Below are 18,337 nucleotides of genomic sequence, written 5' to 3'. Positions count from 1 at the left end.
CTTAGCCCCACTTTAGTGTTTTGTGATACTTTTATTATATATTTTATTTCTACCCCACAATATACTATTATTTTTGTTTTCTATAGCCAATTATTTTAAAAAGAGAAAAGGTTTTTTTGTTATGTTTTTTTTCTTGAGACAGAGTCTCGCTCTTTTGTCCAGGCTGGAGTGCAATGGTGCAATCTCAGCTCATTGCAACCTCCACCTCCTGGGTTCAAGTGATTCTCCTGCCTCAGACTCCCAAGTAGGTGGGACTACAGGCACCCATCACCATGCCTGGCTAATTTTGTATTTTTAGTAGAGATGGGGATTCACCATGTTGGCCAGGCTGGTCTCGAACTCCTGACCTTGGGTGATCCGCCTGCCTCGGCCTCCCAAAGTGCTGGGATTACAGGTGTGAGCCACCACGCCTGTCCAAGAAAACGTATTTTTAAAATATTAGCCTACATTTCCATCAATCTGGCACTATTCATGCTTTGTGTAAATTCAAATTTCCATGTTGTTTTTCCCATCATTTTTCTTCCAGGTTTAACATTTCTGATATTATAGATCTGCTGGTAATAAATTCTCTCAGCTTTTTTGGTCTGAAAATGTCTCTACTTAACCTTAGCTTTTAAAAGATACATTCACCACACATACAATTCTAGGGTGACTTTTTTTCTCTTTTTGGCCTTTTAAAGATATCACTCTTGTCTTACGGCTTTGATAGTTTCTGATGATGTTCACTTAGTTACACAAGATGTCTCTTTTCTCCCTCTGGCCAAGTTTAAGATGCTCTCTTTTTAACTGGTTTTAGCAATTTGATATAATGTGTCTTGGTGTGTTTTTGTTTGCTCTGACTGAGGTCTACTGAGATTCTTTGATCTCTGTAGTTTTTTTTTTTTTTTTTTTTTTCATCAAATCAGAAAATATTTTGGTCATTATTTCTTCAAATACGTTTTTCTGTGCCCTCCTCCCTTTCCTCTTCTGAGATTCCAACTACATGTATGTTAGACTGCATCATATTGCTCCATAAGTTATTGCTATTTTCGTTTTTTTATATCTTTGTTGCTTTCTCTGGGCTTTAATAAACTATGACTTCAAATGTACCACTTCTGAACTGTCTAACAGATGTTAATCCAATTTAGCTTATTTTTTATTGTCAAATATTACGGATTTAATCTCTAAAAGTTCCATTTGAGTCTTTTTCGTATGTTCATTTTTTTCATTTTCATAATACAAATGGCCCTTATTGGTTGCAACAGGCAGTGAAAGAAAGAGAGGACAGAACAACTCCAACTCCTGAGGAAGTGTCCAGAGACTCTGTCATCACCTTCCAAAATAAAAAATCTATTTTGTTCTCATCATGTATTCATGTTTTTTGTTATATCTTTGGGCATATTTAAAAGACACATTATAGCTAATTTGACATTCTTACCTACTATTTACATCATCTCCATCATTTTAAAGTCTGTCTCTGATTATTGATTTTTTTCCCCCTTGTTATGGGTTATTTTTTTCCTGACTCTTTGTCTGCCTTGTAATTTCTCTTTGGATGTCAGACACTGTGTTTTACATTGTTGGATTTTGTTGTATTCCTTCTAAAGAGTGACAAACATTTTTCTTAACATGCAGTTAAGTTACTTAGGATCAGTCTGATTCTTTTAAGACTTAATTTTTAGTTTTGTGAGAGCAGGGCCAGAGCAGCCTTTACATTAGGACTATTTTGGTCCCATTGCAAAAACAATGTCTTTCTGAGGATTCTACCTAATGCCTCATGTAGTAAAAGGTCGTTTCACTCTGGCTGATGAGAATAGAACTACTCCTCTAATCCTGTATAAGTACCAGAAATTGTTAGGTCTACAGGATTTAGGTGATTAGAATAATCATTCTTTCCCCAATCTCATGGAATTTTAACCCACATATGCACAGATTAGTAGTCAGCCACAGAGACTCAAGGAGACCCCTCAGCAGATCTCTAGCTCTTTCTCTTTATACAATTTCCTTCTCCTCTTTACTCTGCCTCACAAATTCTAGTTGCCTCTACCTTTCTATCTCCATCTCTTCAATTAGCAAGACCACTGTCAGTTATTTGGGTTTCCTCTTCCTGAGCCGTAGCAAATTATCTTTAGGAGTTCATCTGGGGCTTTCCTCATTTATTTCCCCTATTCTCAGAGATTGGAGTCCCGTAATGCTTACTGTCTATATCTGAAAATATTTGACTCATATCTTTTGTCCAGTTTCTGGTTGTTTATAGCAGAAGGGCAATTCTTATATCAATTAATCCTTTATGAGTTCTATGATACCATTTTCATGAAAATAAGCATTCAAGGAAGGGCACAAAGACAGCTGGGTGCCATCCATTTTGACCACTTGCAATGTAGTCATATGTTACTTGGTTTCCTCACCTTTATAACAAATATAATAGTAATTATCCTAGAATAATTGGAGAAAAACTTAGATAGCACCTATTAGAAAATGCGTATGTGTAAATTTTTGGCAAAGGGCCTGGAAAACATACCGTACATTGGTCATTATCTACGGATGGTAGATGACTTTCACTTGTTTTTGCTCATCTATATTTTCTAAATAATCAAAAATTAACTCATTGCTTTTGTAAAAACGGCCGATTAGAAATATTAAAGAGGACTCTTTTTCTAAAAATTAAATATAATTCATGAATATAAATTGAGAATATGTAAATTTGGAAGGATTTTAAAAGACACAATAGGATTGTGATTATAACTAAGTTTTTATTGTACTAGCTATATGGTATTCTTCAGATTAAAGAATGATTTCGGTATACATGGCATCTGTAAAAGATCCAAGGTTACAAAACAAAGGACACTTAACAGCTTAATAATTCTACCTTTCATAATCACGAGATTAATGTTCCCTTTTCAGACACTGAGCTCACCAAATTACCTTTTGACCAGAATTTGGCTTTCCACGTGGGTTTGCTAATCAGGAAGAAATATGCTAATAAACTCAAAAATTGTATTAAGTCTGCTTATGACTTACATTTATGTTGTATATTAATAAACTTATATCACAACATGACTTTTTTTCTATAACCCATTAATCTTTGCATTTCTAATCTACAAAGTGAACATCCAGACTCTGGATTGTGAGGACAGCAGCAAGGTAAAGACAGACTTCCCCAAGCACTATCTTCTCATTCTTCCCAACCAAATGCCATTAACCCATATGATTATTAAGAAGGATTTTTAAAATTCATGGCAGTGATTTCATTATACTCAATTCCCTTTCCTTTAAGCTTATTTGTACATAATGAGTTATTTGGCTCCTTGGTCTTGCTTTTTCATTTCTTTTTTTTTTTTTTTTTTTTTTAAAAGAGAAAGCATGTGACCAAATAGCCTTCACAGATTCAAATTTTTCTTTAGGCCTATGGTGAGAATTATCTAAAATAAAATGACATTTCTAGCCCACAATTTGAAGAACTGTGCTTATAAATCAAACAAGATCATATACAATGATACATTAGTAGATACTTTATGTTCAAACATCCTAGCTGTAAAAGAAGCATTTTAAAAAGTGTTAACATATACAGATACACCTATCATGAATAAGGAAATTTTTATTCAACAGTGAACATTGCTTCTGTGATATAAACATGAAATAGAGTAAAATTATGCAAAGCATTGTTACCTACCAGATATTTTGCTTACTTTCATAAATATCTACCAAATGAAAAGACCTTAGGAGATAGATGATTTGAGAAGAATGGAAGAGGCAATTTAAAAAGGAATTTGAAAAAATTATTCTGGAAGAAATTTGGTTAACTATTATCATATTTATTCCTAAAAGCCCCAAAAAAGAACTGGATTTCTATTTATACAAAGGTAAAATAAATACACAGAAAAAAAAACCTTCAGCCTCATTTAGTTAACTATCGACGGTAGCAGCATGAGGTTTAAGCACGGAAAAAAAACATACATCATTATGCTAACAGTGACATTATCTAAGCAACAGGGTTTAAAGGCAGATTTGTTTATAACATCAATTTTCTGTTTTCTGCTCACACTGAAAATAACAAATATTGAGATATCCATTATCCAGACATATGTGGATGAAAAACAAAGGCATCTGACTTTTTTTTTTCATCTTTGGTTCTTCTTTCCAAAATGATCAGTAATATATGGCTTTTTAGTCACATAAATTAAAATCCCATTCGGGTATCCTGCAGATCACTTTAACCTTTCAACGACAATCTGAAAAATACAAATTCTTATTTGTTTTAAGCAAAACAAGAAACAACCTGAAACTGGGCACTGATGCTGGGAGGTTTTTTCTTCTTGTGTAAATGAAGAAGAGACTTGGTAATGCGATCTTGTAGTGTCAGTCTTGTCAGGTGCTTTAAAGAATTTACTTCTAGCAAGTGCTGAAAGAAGAGAAAAAATAAATTGCTCACATAAATTAATCTAACAATAAGCCAAAATTCTCAGCCAGTTTTCATCATTTCCTATCTATATGATCATTTCCCATCTTAAATGACTGTAATGAATATGAAAGACTGATATCCAACATTCATTCTATTCTCCTGTCTTCCTCTAGAAGCTAGAAAGCTAAAAAGAAAAGTACACTTCACAAACTCTCTTGCATCTGGAGTTCTGGATATGGTTTAAGTTTACCAATAAAAGGCCCACATGTGAAACTGGGAACGTATAACTGAGGCAGAGGCTCTGACTACTAGTTCTGCTTCTGCTAGCAAAAATGCACATACTTTATGTACTTTTTTTCTGTGGTTCCAGCATCCAGGCACTAGTTTTGTGAATGCTCAGAGGCAGAGTGCAGAACATTTGTGTTGTCATCACAACTATACTAAATGCAACTTAGCCCTGGAGCAAATAGTTGTAGCAGTTTCTTCCAGATGGCTAAATTACACCACAGGCAGTATATACCGCAAGCAGCAGCTGCACTGACAGCTTCCTGATTTCCTAGCTTTCTAATTACATCTAGGGACATTTCTGCAAATGTTATTTTAACATGTGACTTCTAATGATTTTGTAAGTGCCTACTTAATTCCCTTTCTCCTTAAAAATATCTACTGTAATTACTGTTATCTCAATCCTGACTCACAGAGACAACAATTAAATACCAGGGCGACAGTTGGTGTGCCAGGGACATACACAAAAACAAAGTAGGCTGGGCATGGTGGCACACGCCTGTAATCCTAGCACTTTGGGAGACCTAGGTGGGCAGATCACAAGGTCAGGAGTTCGACACCAGCCTGACTAACATAGTGAAACCCCGTCTCTACTAAAAATACAAAAATTAGGCGGGCATGGTGGCGCGTGCCTGTAGTCCCAGCTACTCGGGAGGCTGAGGCAGGAGAACTGCTTGAACCCGGAAGGCAGAGGCTGCAGCGAGCCGAGATCGAGCCACTGCACACCAGCCCGGGCAACAGTGAGAGACTCTGTCAAAAACAAAAAACAAAAAAACCAAAGCATAGTCCCCATTAACCCTCATCATGATGTACTACACTATAAATTAGGAAAATAGGAGTTAGACCTGAAGCAACTAAAGTATACAAAGTAAAGACAATACAAAAGTATTTGGGAGCTTTTTGAGCCAATCATAATTTTTTAAACCACACAATATTTATGGTAGTGAGTTTGTAAATGAAAAGAATATATCTATACAGACGTAAACTATATGTTATTTAAAAATAAAAAGTCAATGTATAAGAAACAAAAGATTGTGTTAAAAACAAGACAAATTTTCAAGCCTAAAGGTATTTATTTTGACAATATAAACATTAATAAAACCATGCAAATTGAAAGAAGTACAACACACACGTAAACAACCTGAATTAAGGAAATGTTATTTCCTACAAATGAAAAGGCTTATTATCTGTATGTAAAAAAAAAAAAACTTTTAAAAATTCTTAAAAAGACAGATACCACAATAAAAGAAAGGGCAAAGATTATCTGACGAGGCAATTCTCAAAGTAAAAATGGCAAGTAACAAAACCACAATCCATTCAATCTCACTTGTATTGAAGGAAAATGCCATTTCTTTTAAAAGAGGTTTTCTGCATCAGATTGGCCAATACAATTAAGACTGACAAGAGCCAGTATTCATGAGGTGGTGGGGAAATAGACATATACTATATACTCACTGTTCTTAGGAACATTCCTAATTATTATAACTTTCCTGACAAGAAATTTCACATCTAGATATTTATTCTAAGGAGTTATCAAACAAGATCTATGCTGTTTATAACAATATACTTCAAAAAATAGTGAAAAATTATAGCTATGCGATTATATAGAATTATTTATATGAAGTATGCTTCATTTACACAACTGAATACTCCACAGCTCATAAAGTTACTATAAATCTATATTTCCTGACATGGGAAAATATTTGCAAACACTACTGATCAAAAAAAATAGCCATGTAAAACAACATACATGTAAAAAGGGCATTTGTGCTAAATATTAGACAGTTTTTGTTTTATTTTTATTAGCACTTTCGAATTATCACAGCTTCATGGTATGTATATTCATGAAAAGTAATTTTTCATACTGGTCAAGAATCAATTAGAATAATTTATAGGTTACCCTTACGTAAAAACAAATTAGCATTGAAGCCTAAAATAACTCCCCCAATTCCACTTTTAAGACACTATTGAGAAAAAGACCTTGGAAATAAAGTTTGAGTTTAAATTGTTTTTCACTATGAAAAAAACACCAGAGGGACTACGTAAAATAGAATAACTATTAAAAAATCTTTGCTGTCATGTATATTGCAAAAGTTTGAAAAACCAAACATGACATTCATTTCTGCCTCAGAGTCATTCCAATTTTTTTCATTTGCTTGGAATACTTTATAGCCAGGCCCTCACAAGACTTGGTTTTACTTGGCACTGAATTTGTAGTTTAAATGGAACGTTCTTAGAAAGCTCTTGCTTAAACACTGAAAAAATAGCCCACTTCTATGTCAATTACATGTCACTTAATTTTCAACACTGCATATAATATCATCTAAATTATTTTTTCGTTTATTTGTTAATTTGTGTATTGTCTTCTTTTTCTCTAAAAAATAACCTTCTGGAGTGCCACGCACTGTGACTCAGGGCTATAATCCCAGAACGGCCGAGGCAGGCAGATCACCTGAGCTCAGGAGTTGGAGACCAGCCTGGGCAACATGGCAAGGCTTCATCCCTACTAAAAGTACAAAATTAGCCAGGCGTGGTGGCGAGTGCCTGCGGTCCTAGCTATTCGGGAGGTGGAGATAAGGGAGGATTGCTTGAGCTCAGGGGGCAGAGGCTACAGTGAACCGGGATCGCGCCACTGCACTCCAGCCTGGGTGACAGAGCGAGATACTGACTCAAAAAACAAAAAATAAATAAGAGATAACCTCCCAGAGGATTCTGACTGTACTGTTCATCCCTGTACGCTCAATTTCTAAAATAGTGTCTGGTTTAGAGCAGGATTCAATAAATATTAGTTTGAATGAATTAAATACCTAGCAACTGGCCAGGTGTGAGGAGGCCGAGAAGACTGGATCACCTGAGGTCAGGAGTTCGAGACCAGCCTGGCCAACATGGCGAAACCCCATCTCTACTAAAAATACAAAAATTAGCCAGGTATGGTGACAGGCGCCTATAATCCCAGCTACTCAGGAGGCTGAGGCAGGAGAATCACTTGAACCCGGGAGGCAGAGGTTGAAGGGAGCTGAGATCGCACCACTGCACTCCAGCCAGGGCGACAGAATAAGACTCCATCTCAAACAAACAAACAAAAAAGCTAGCAAATAATGAACTTTGAGCAACGCTTTCCCTAACAAGTGGAGACCAGACTTCTTCCCATATACCTAACAATAACCTGGTCAATCAACAAATGTTCAGGGTTATTACTAAAGGTCAGGCTCTGCTGTAAGTGCTAGGGATACACTGCATTCAAGTCCAGGCTATTAGGACATTTAAAAATAATTCAATCGCGCATAAGGTTTACGAAAAAAAGACAAAATAGGACCATAAATCTACAGGTAAAGGGATACAGAGTTATTTCCTTTCTTAGGGCTTCAGTTCCTTGTCTACTTCATTCTTTTCTTAATTCCATCATTATGGTTGAGTTTATTAAGCTTAGTTAACCAGTTTATTATTTTTTGCAACAATTATCTACCACTTGCTGTGCAAGGTGCTGTAGGCAAAAAGATTAATAAGATACTGCTTGAATATAGTCTAAATGTTTGAGTCTCCCAAAATTCATATATTGAAACCTAATACTGGTGTAATAGCATTAAGAGGTGAAGGGGATGGGCCCTTGGGAAGTAGCTGGGTAATGGTATTAGTACCTTGATAAAAGAGGCGCAAAAGAGCTGCCATGTTAAAACACATAGAAGGTATCATTCCATGAGAAGTGGACCATCACTAGACATCAACTCTGAAAACTTGATTTTGAAATTCCCTGCCTCTTGCACTGTAATATATTTATTTTGTTTATAAATTACCCAATCTAAAACATTTTATCATAGCAGCCCAAACAAACTAAGGCATTTCTCATGTTATTAAAAAGGACTAAAATGGGTAATAAAATTAACTTCAAGGCTGGGCACAGTGGCTCACACCTGTAATCCCAGCACTTTGGAAGGCCAAGGTGAGCAGATCACTTGAGGACAGGAGTTGGAGACCAGCGAGGTCAATATGGCAAAATCCTGTCACTAGTGGAAAAAAAAAAAAATAGCTGGGCATGGTGGCGCATGCCCATAATCCCAGCTACTTGGGTGGCTGGGGCACAAGAACTGCTTGAACCCAAGAGGCGGAGGTTGTAGTCAGCCAAGATCGTGCCACTGCACTCCAGCCTAGGTGACAGAGTGAGACTTTGTCTTAAAAAAATAACTTCAAGATTTGAGCCTAAGTGACTATAAAAATGTACTAGGGGAGCAATACAGTAAAATTACTTTGAGCATGAATTTTGAGACAAGGAAGATATCAAAGTACAAATGTATAACTGGACAATGCAGCTGTCACTAAAAGAATGTAACTAAAAAAAATAGGTCATGTTAGAAAAGTAGATCTAATACAGGTGACAGTTTCAAGTTATGAGGGAATAAATTCTAACAAGAAAAGTACTACCAAAACAGAGCTACCATCTTGTGGAAGGATGAACTTGATTGAGCTCATGAAAGCTGCCTCTGCATTTCAAGTGGATGCTTGTCTGAAGCAAACTAGGCTAACTTGTTATCCAAAAGGGAACAGCTGTGTGTCATCTCAAAGTTGTACAAACTAAGTGCTGACTGTGGCTCCTGTCAAGAGGTTTGATGGAAAGGCTCCCTGTAATAACAAGGATCTCAGATCATTTTGACTTATCCTGCAAAACCCAACCTAGATGTCATCCCTTCCACCCACTCCTTCCCCCACACTACATTCCCTACCTAACTCATCCCTACTCCTTAAATAGAGAACTTAGTCTGGGACCAAATTAGGGAGTTGAGGATATTTGGTCTCCTACTATATACTCAAAAAATTCCTCAGGATAGGGATACATCTTATCTAGCATAGACTGTGCAAACAGAAGATACTTTTAATAAAAAGTTAAAATGAATTAAAAGTAGTAAGAAGTTTAAAAGATATATATTCAATAAGTAAAAAGGTCAAAAAGTTAGTATGAGTCTAAATTCCTTTCCCTCAATGATCTTTTTTCCAATAGCTTTACTGAAACAAAATAAGCTGCATGTATTTAATGCATACACTATAAGTTATGACATATTTATATAGCTATGAAGCCATCACCACAATCAAGATAATGAACATATCCATAGCCCCTAATGCTTTCTTTGTTCCTTCTCTCACTTTGCAACTCCTCTCTTTTCCCTAAAGACTGCATGCTGCTTCCTGGCAATCTTTTATTATTCTTTTTATTTTTTGAGAGTGGAGTCTTACTCTGTCGTCCAAGCTGGAGTGCAGTGACGTGATCTTGGCTCACTGCAACCTCCGCCTCCCGGGTTCAAGCAATTCTCCTGCCTCAGCCTCCTGAGTAGTTGGGACTACAGGCGCATGCCACCACGCCCAGCTAATTTTTTGTATTTTTAGTAGAGACAGGGTTTCACCATGTTGCCCAGGCTTGTCTCGAACTCCTGAGCTCAGGCAATCTGCCCACCTTGGCCTCCCAAAGTGCTGGGATTACAGGCATGAGCCACCGCACCCGGCCTCTGGCAATCTTTAATCTACTTTAGGTCACTGTATATTTTTGGTTTTTCATCTTTTTTAAAATGACAAATAATTGTATAATTTATGGGGCACAATGTGATATTATGACACATGTATACATTGAGTAGTGATTAAATCAGGCTAAATAAAATACCTCACATACTTATTTCTTTGTGGTGAGATCACTTGAAATTTACTTGTACGCAACTTTGAAATATATAATACATTATTATGAACCATACTCAACTTGCTACGTGAAAGATCACTAGAACCTGTCTAACTGAAACATTATCCTTTGACCAGTGTTGTCCCTTTCCCATCCCACCCTTACACCCCAAGCCTCTGGGAATCATAACTCTATTATATACTGCTATGAGTTTGGCTTTTTGTTGTTGTTATGGTTAAAAGAAACCTTTTATTTAAAAACAATATGACATTTTAATTTTAATTAGCATTCATTAAGTAGCCAGTTTTTAATTCCTGGGGAGCAAATATGTATAAATATCAAGCACTATATAATTGATAATTACTAATGTACTTAACATTAGATAATTTAGTGTCTTCCTCCTTTCCGATTTGTATGCCTTTTATTTCTTTCTCTTGCTTACTTGCTCTGGCTAGGACTTCCAGTACTATGTTGAATAGAGAAAGTGGTGAAAGCAGGCATCCTTGTCTTATTCCAGATCACAGAAGAAAAGCTTTCCATTTTTCCTTGTTTAGTATGCTGTCTGTGAGTCTGTCGTGTGGTCTTTATTATGTTAAGGTACATTCGTTCTGTCTATATCATGAGAGTTTTTATCATGAATGAGTGTTGAATTTTGTCAGATGCTTTATCGGTGTCTATTGAAATAACTGTATAATTTTTTTCCCTTAATTTTGTTAATATAATGTATCACATTTACCGATTTGCATCTGTTAAACCATTCTTGCATCGCTGGGATGAATCCCACTTAGTCATGATAAGTTATCTTTTTAATGTGCTACTCAATTTGGTTTCCTAGTAGTTTGTTGAGGATTTATGCATCCATGTTCAATCAGAGACACTGTCCTATAATTTTCTTTTTTGTTGTGTTCTTGTCTGGTTTTCTTATCAAGGCCTTGAAAATAAGTTTGGACGAATTCTCTCTTCTCCATTTTTCTGAAATAGTTTTAAAACGACTGAGACTCATTCTTCTTCAAATGTTTGGTAGAACTGAGCAGTGAAGCTGTCAGGTACTGGACTTTTCTTCGATGGGAGACTTTTTATTACTGATTTGAACTCATAGTTGTTACTGGTTTCTTCAGATTTTCTATTTCTTCATGATTCAATTTTGGTAGGTTGTATGTGACTAAGAATTTACCCATTTCTTCTAGGTTTTCCAAATAGTTGGCTTATAGTTGTCAGTAATAGGCTCTTATGATCCCTTATATTTCTGTAGTATCAGTCATAATGTCACCTTCTCACATCTCTGAATTTACTTGAATCTTCCTTTTAAAATTTTGTCTAGCTAGAAATTTGTCGATTTTTATCTTTTCAAAACACTAACTCTTAATTTCATTAACGTTGTGGATTTTTTAAGCCTCTATTTCACTTATTTCTGCTATGATCTTTATCATTTCTCTTCTTCTATTAACTTAAGGTTTATTTTGTTCTCATTTTTCCTAGTTCCTTGAGGAATAATGTTACTGGTGGTTTACTGGAGATCTTTCTCACTTACTGACATAGACAATTATTGCTATAAACTTCCCCATTAGAACTGCTTTTGTTGTAGACCATAGGTTTTAGTACATTGCATTTGCATTCTCATTTCTTTAAATTTTTTAAAATTTCCTTTTTAGTATCTCCTTTGACTCATTTGTAGTTCAGAAGCATGTTGTTTAAAAACTATTTCCATATAGTTTCTAAAGAACCTATTATTGATTTCTAGTTTAATCCCTTGTCACAAAAGATACTCCCCAACTTGAAATTTTGTTTTTTATTATTATTATTTTTGAGATGGAGTCTCGCTGTGTCACCCAGGCGGGAGCCCAGTGGCATGATCTTGGCTCACTGCAAGCTCTGCCTCCCAGGTTCATGCCATTCTCCTGCCTCAGCCTCCTGAGTAGCTGGGAATACAGGCGCCTCCCACCACACCCGGCTAATTTTTTTGTATTTTTAGTAGAGACGGGGTTTCACCGTGTTAGCCAGGAGGGTCTCGATCTCCTGATCTCGTGATCCACCCACCTCGGCCTCCCAAAGTGCTGGGATTACAGGTGTGAGCCACCGCCCCCGGCCCCCAATTTTAAATTTTTTAACTTATTGAGACTTGTTTTGTGGCCCAACACATGATATATCTTGAAGAAAGTTCCATGTGCTAATGAAAAAAATGTGGGCCAGGTGTGGTGGCTCACGCCTGTAATCCCAGCACTTTGGGAGGCCAAGGTGGGTGGATCACCTGAGGTCAGGAATTCGTGACCAGCCTGACTAACATGGTGAAATCCTGTCTCTACTAAATACAAAAAAGTAGCCAGGTGTGGTGACACATACCTGTAATCCCAGCTATTTGGGAGGCTGAGGCAGGAGAATCGCTTGAACTCGGGAGGTGGAGATTGCAGCGAGCCGAGATCATGTCATTGCACTCCAGTCTGGGTGACAAGAGTGAAACTCAGTCTCAAAAAAAAAAAAGAAAAAGAAAAAAATGTGTATTCTACAACTGCTGGGCAGAATGTTTTGTAAATGTCTGTTAGGTTTATCTAGAGTACAGTTTAACTCTATCGTTCTTCACTGATTTTCTGTCTGGTTGTTCTATCCATTGCTGAAAGTGGAGTGTTGATGTCCCCTGGAATTACAGTATTGCTATCTCTCTCTCCCTTTAGGGCTAATAATTATTTCCTTCACATATTTGTGGGTGCTTGGGTGTTGGTTGCATATATATTTACAATTGTTATATCCTCTTGCTGAATTGACCCCTTTATCATTATATAATGGCCTGCTTGTCTCATTTTACAGTATTTGACTTGAAGTCTATTTTATCTGACAATAACTATAGCTACTTGAGCCCTCTTTTGGTTTCTTTTGTGTATAATATCATTTCCCATTCCTTCACTTTTCATTCTATGAGTCTTTACAGGTAAAGTGATTTCCTTGAATGCATCATATGTTGGGTCTTGTTTACTTATTCATTCCACTAGTCTGTATCTTTCAACTGGAGAATTTAATGCATTTACATTCAAGGTCATTATTGATAGGTGAGGAGTTACTCCTGCCATTTTGTTAATTGTATTCTAGTTGATATATATATATATATATATATATATATCTCCTTTCTTCTCTTACTATTTATCTGTCTGTTTTGGTGGTTTTCTGAAGAGCTAAGCTTTAATTCTTTTCTCTTTCTTATTTACATATCTGCTGTCGTTTTGTTCTTTCAGGTTACTATGGGGCTTACATTTTAAAATTTTGTATTTATAATGGACTATTTTAAACAGATAACAACTTTGCATACAAATATTCTAGACTTTTATCCCCATCCCCCCACAATTTACAACTTGCTGCCTTAATTTACATCTTTTTAAAATCACGTGTTACTTAACGTTTAATTGTAGCTACAGACATTACTTCCCATTATGAGTTATAACCATCATACTAGAGATTTAAAAGACTATATGCCACCATTACATTAATAATATATTCTGAGTTTGAAAGTGAAATTACCTCTAACAGTTCTAAATTGGATTCCGAATTTACTTCTACCAGTGAGTTTTATTCTTTTGCATATTTTTATCATGGTAGTTATCTTATCATATTTCTTGTGTCCCTGTATTGACCTGTGCCATTTGGTGAAACAGCTGCCTCTTCCAATTTTATGGGGTAACTCATAAGAAGACATTTTCTGTAGATGGATCCTAAGGTGGTAAATGGGTAGGGTGCTTTAGCTTTGGTTCTAGGTAGGTGTAGCAGTGTAGTCTCTGTGTAATTTCTTTACCTGTAGTCAACATCTGATGTTACTGCCTCAGTGACTTAGGCTATGGGTGTTTACAAAGTTGGTGTGCTTTTCCAGTACTATGTTGGTGCCACCAAGCAAGCCAGTCCTCTGGTCCTGGGGCACATGCGCAAGGCATGAGTGACAGTTCCAAGCCATGCACAGTGGTATATGCCTATAATCCCAGCAACTTGGGAGGCGGAGGCTGGAGGATCACTTGAACTGAGGAGTTCAAGTCCAGCCAGGGCAACATAATGAGACCCTGCATGTTTTTGTTTGTTTGTTTTAAAGTGCAGTGGGCCAGACACAGTGGTTCACGCCTGTAAACCCCCACTTTGGGAGGCCGAGGCAGAAAGACTGCTTGAGGTCAGAAGTTCAAGACAAGCTTAGGCAATACAGTGAGATCCTGTCTACCAAAAATAGAAAAATTAGCCGGGCATGGTGGTGCATGCCTGCATTTCCAGCTATTGGGAGGCTAAGACAGAAGAACTGATGGAGCTTAGGAGGTAGAGGCTGCAGTGAGCCACGATCGTACTACTGTACTCCAGCCTGGGTGACAATGTGGCTGTGGGTAAAGCTGCCACGCAAGCTATATTGATGCCAAGGATGTATGTCCAAAGCATGGTTGTTCAAGCAAATGAAAAGGCAGTGTCACCAGGAGCAGAGCTACCAGACAGCCTGGCCCTCAGACCCTGCAGGGTACACATGCAAAGCATAGTGGTTCTGTAGGTTTCAGAGGTGGCATCATTGGATACACACCAGTCCATTGGCTCTGGAAGGCACACACAAAATGCACCAGTTCGGCCGGTTGTAGGGACAGCGTCATCAGGGGTGGGGATGCTGGGTGGGCTGGTCCTCAGGACGTGGGGTAAGAGTACAAATCCACTAGTCATGGGGCTGGCGTTGGCAAGAGTGGGGCCACCAAGTGGGCCCATCCTCAGGCCCTCGGGGAGGGCACAAATCCAATGATCACAGGAGCTGCATTGTCAGGGGTGGGGCTGCCGGGCAGGCTGATCCTCAGGCCCTAAGACATTTCTTTGGCAAAATGTCTATTTAAGTCTTTCGGCTTTTTTTTTTTTTTTTTTTGAGACAGAGTCTCGCTCTGTCGCCCAGGCTGGAGTGCAGTGGCACAATCTCGGCTCATTGCAAGCTCCACCTCCCGGGTTCACGCCATTCTCCTGCCTCAGCCTCTCCGAGTAGCTGGGACTACAGGTGCCCACCACCACGCCTGGCTAATTTTTTGTATTTTTAGTAGAGACGGGGTTTCACCGTGGTCTCGATCTCCTGACCTCGTGATCCGCCCGCCTCGGCCTCCCAAAGTGCTGGGATTACAAGCGTGAGCCACCGCACCCGGCCCTTTTGGCTATTTTTAAATTAAATTACTTGCTTTTCTGCTATTAAGTTGTTTGGACTGCTTATATATTCTAGACATTAACCCATTGACAGATGCATAGTCTGCAAATATTTTCTCCCATTTACAGTTTGTCTCATCATCCTGTTGATTAGTTCCTTTGCTATGCAGAAGCTTTTGAGTTTGATGCAATCCCATTTGTCTATTACTGCTTTTGTTATCTGTGCTTGGGGGGTCATAGTCAAGAAATCAATGTCCAGACCAATGTCACAGAGTTCTCCCCCTATGTTTTATTCTACAATTGTCCCTCAACATTAATGGGGATTGGTTCCAGAACCACGCTGAGATAACAAAATCTGTAGATACTCAAATCCCATGGCCAGCCCTGCAGAACCCACAGGTACAAAAAGTTGGTCCTCCATAAGGGTGGATTTTGCATCTCACAAATACCATACTTTTGATCCACATTTGGTTGCAGATGTAGATCCCACTGATATGGATGACTATATTTATTTTTTAAAACCCATGTATAAGCGGATCTGCACAGTTCAAACCTGCATTCAAGTTTAACAGTTTCAGGTCTTATATTGAAGTTTTTAACCTACTTGGGTTGGATTTTTTATGCGGGGTGAGATATGGTCCCAATTTCATTCTTCTACATGTGGATATCCAGTTTTCCCAACATCATTTATTGAAGAGACTATACTTTACTCATTGTGTGTACTTGGCACCTTTGTTTAAAGTCAACTGACCATAAATGTACGGGTTTACTTCTGAGCTTTTAATACTTTTCCATTGGTTAATGTATATTTTCTTCTGCCAGCTCCATGCTGTTTTGATTACAATATCTTTCTAACATATTTTTAAATCAGGTAGTGTGAGCCTCCAGCTTTGTTCTTTTTGTTCAAGATTGTTTGGCTGTTTGGGGTCTTTTGTGTATTCATATGAATTTCAGGGTTTTTTTATTTCTGTGAAAAATGAAAATGGAATGTTACAGGGATTGCACTGAATCAGTGAATCACTTTGGGCAATATGGAGATTTTAACAATATTAATTTTTCCAACCCACTAACACAGGATATCATTTGTTCATTTGTGTCATCTTCAATTTCTTTCATCAATGTTTTATGATTTTTTTGTACACAGATTTTTAACCTCTTTGGTTGAATTTATATAAAATAGTTTATATTTTTTGATGCTATTGTAAATGGGATGGTTTCCTTAATTTGTTTTTCAGATAGTTCATTTTTAGTTTATAAAATGCTACTGATTTTTAGGCTGGGTGCAGTGGCTCGTGACTGTAATTCTAGTACTTTAGGAGGCCAAAGAAGGAAAATCATTTGAGGCTAAGACTTTAAGACCAGCCTGGACAACACAGAGAAAGAAGATTCCATCTCTACAAAAAAAAAAAAAAATTAATAGCCAGATGTGGTAGCATTCACCTGCAGTCCTAGCTACTGAGGAGGCTGAGGTGGAAGGATTGCTTGAACCCATGAGTTCAAGGTACAGTGAGCTACAATCATGCCACTGCACTTTAGCCTGAGTGGCAGAGTGATACCCTGTCTCTATTAAAAAAAAAAAAAAAAAAAGGCAAGAAACACTGCTGATTTTTGTATGTTGACTTTGTATCTTGAAGCATTACTGAAATACATTACGGAATTTATGTATCAGTTCTAACAGCTTTTTAGTGGGGTCTTGAGGATTTTCTATATAACGTTATGTTGTTGACAACCACAATATCACTTCTTCCTTTTGAATCTGGATGCCTTTTATTTCTTTTTATTACCTAATTTCTGTGGCTAACATTCCAGTAATACACTGAATTGAAGTGTAACAGAAGTGGTGACAGTGGGCATACTTTTCTTGTTCCTGATCCTAAGAGAAAAGCTTTCAACTTTTCACCAATGAGTATAATGTCAGCTGTGGGCTTGTCACATATTGCCTAATTATATTGAGGAACAGTCCTTCTATATCTAACTTGTTGAGCTTTTATCATGAAATGTTGAATTTTGTCAAATTCTTTTCCTGCATGTGTTGAGATGACAGTATGGTTTTTGCTATTCACTGTGTTAATATGGTAAATCACATTTATTGATTTGCATATACTGAACCATTCTTGTAACCCAAGAATAAACCCCAACTGATCATGGTAAATGATCCTTTGAATGTTGTACTGAATATGGTGTAATAGCATTTTGATGAGGATATCTGCACTATTTACAATAGCAAAGACTACTGTGAATAGTGCTGCAATGAAGGTACAGGTGCATGTGTTTTTGGTAGAACAATTTATTTTCCTCTGGGCATGCACTCAGTCAAGGCACTGCTGGGTCGAATGAGAGTTCAACTCTTGGTTCTCTGCAAAATCTCCAAACTTCTCCATAGTAGCTGAACTAATTTTCTTGTAGTATTTTCATATGGCTTTGCTATCAGGGTAATGCTGGCCTTATAAAATGAGTTTGAGGTATTCTCTCCAGTTCAATTTTTTGAAAGAGTTTGAATAGGACTGGTATTCATTTTTTCTTTAAATGTTTGGTAGTGTTGCATCATGAAACTATCTGGTACTGGGCTATTCTTTTTTTTGGGGGGGGGGGCTATTCTTTTATGAAAGAATTTTTATTGCTGGCCAGGCATGGTGGCTCAATGCCTGTAATGTCCTGAAGAATGTCCTATGTGCGCTTCAGATGAATGTGTATTCTGCTGCTGTTGACTGAAATGTTCTGTATATGTCTATTAAATGCATTTGGTCCACTGTTTTCTTCAAATCCACTGTTTCCTTATTGATTTTTGGTGTGGATGGTCTGTTCATTGCTGAAAGTGGGGTACCAAAATCCCCTAGGATTACTGTATTGTAGTTTATCTCTCTCTTCAGATGTCTCAATATTTG

General features: G+C 37.3%; 1 protein-coding gene across 5 annotated transcripts in view; it reads right to left on the bottom strand.

Annotated features, from left to right (window-relative positions):
- The window catches only part of MYO9A (myosin IXA), a 300,242-nt gene that overhangs the window by 83,589 nt on the left and 198,316 nt on the right, over window positions 1-18,337 (bottom strand). For all 5 annotated transcript variants that reach the window (XM_058427939.1, XM_032174780.2, XM_032174781.2 and 2 more), the window contains one exon: window positions 4,259-4,381. In XM_058427939.1, coding sequence (XP_058283922.1) covers window positions 4,259-4,381 — 123 coding nt within the window. The remainder of the gene's footprint in view (window positions 1-4,258; window positions 4,382-18,337) is intronic.

This window comes from Hylobates moloch, unplaced genomic scaffold (genome assembly GCF_009828535.3).
Source record: "Hylobates moloch isolate HMO894 unplaced genomic scaffold, HMol_V3 SCAFFOLD_14, whole genome shotgun sequence".
NCBI classification, from domain to species: Eukaryota; Metazoa; Chordata; class Mammalia; order Primates; family Hylobatidae; genus Hylobates; species Hylobates moloch.
Note: the sequence above shows the minus strand (reverse complement) of the source record. Positions and strands in the feature narration are given on the sequence as shown.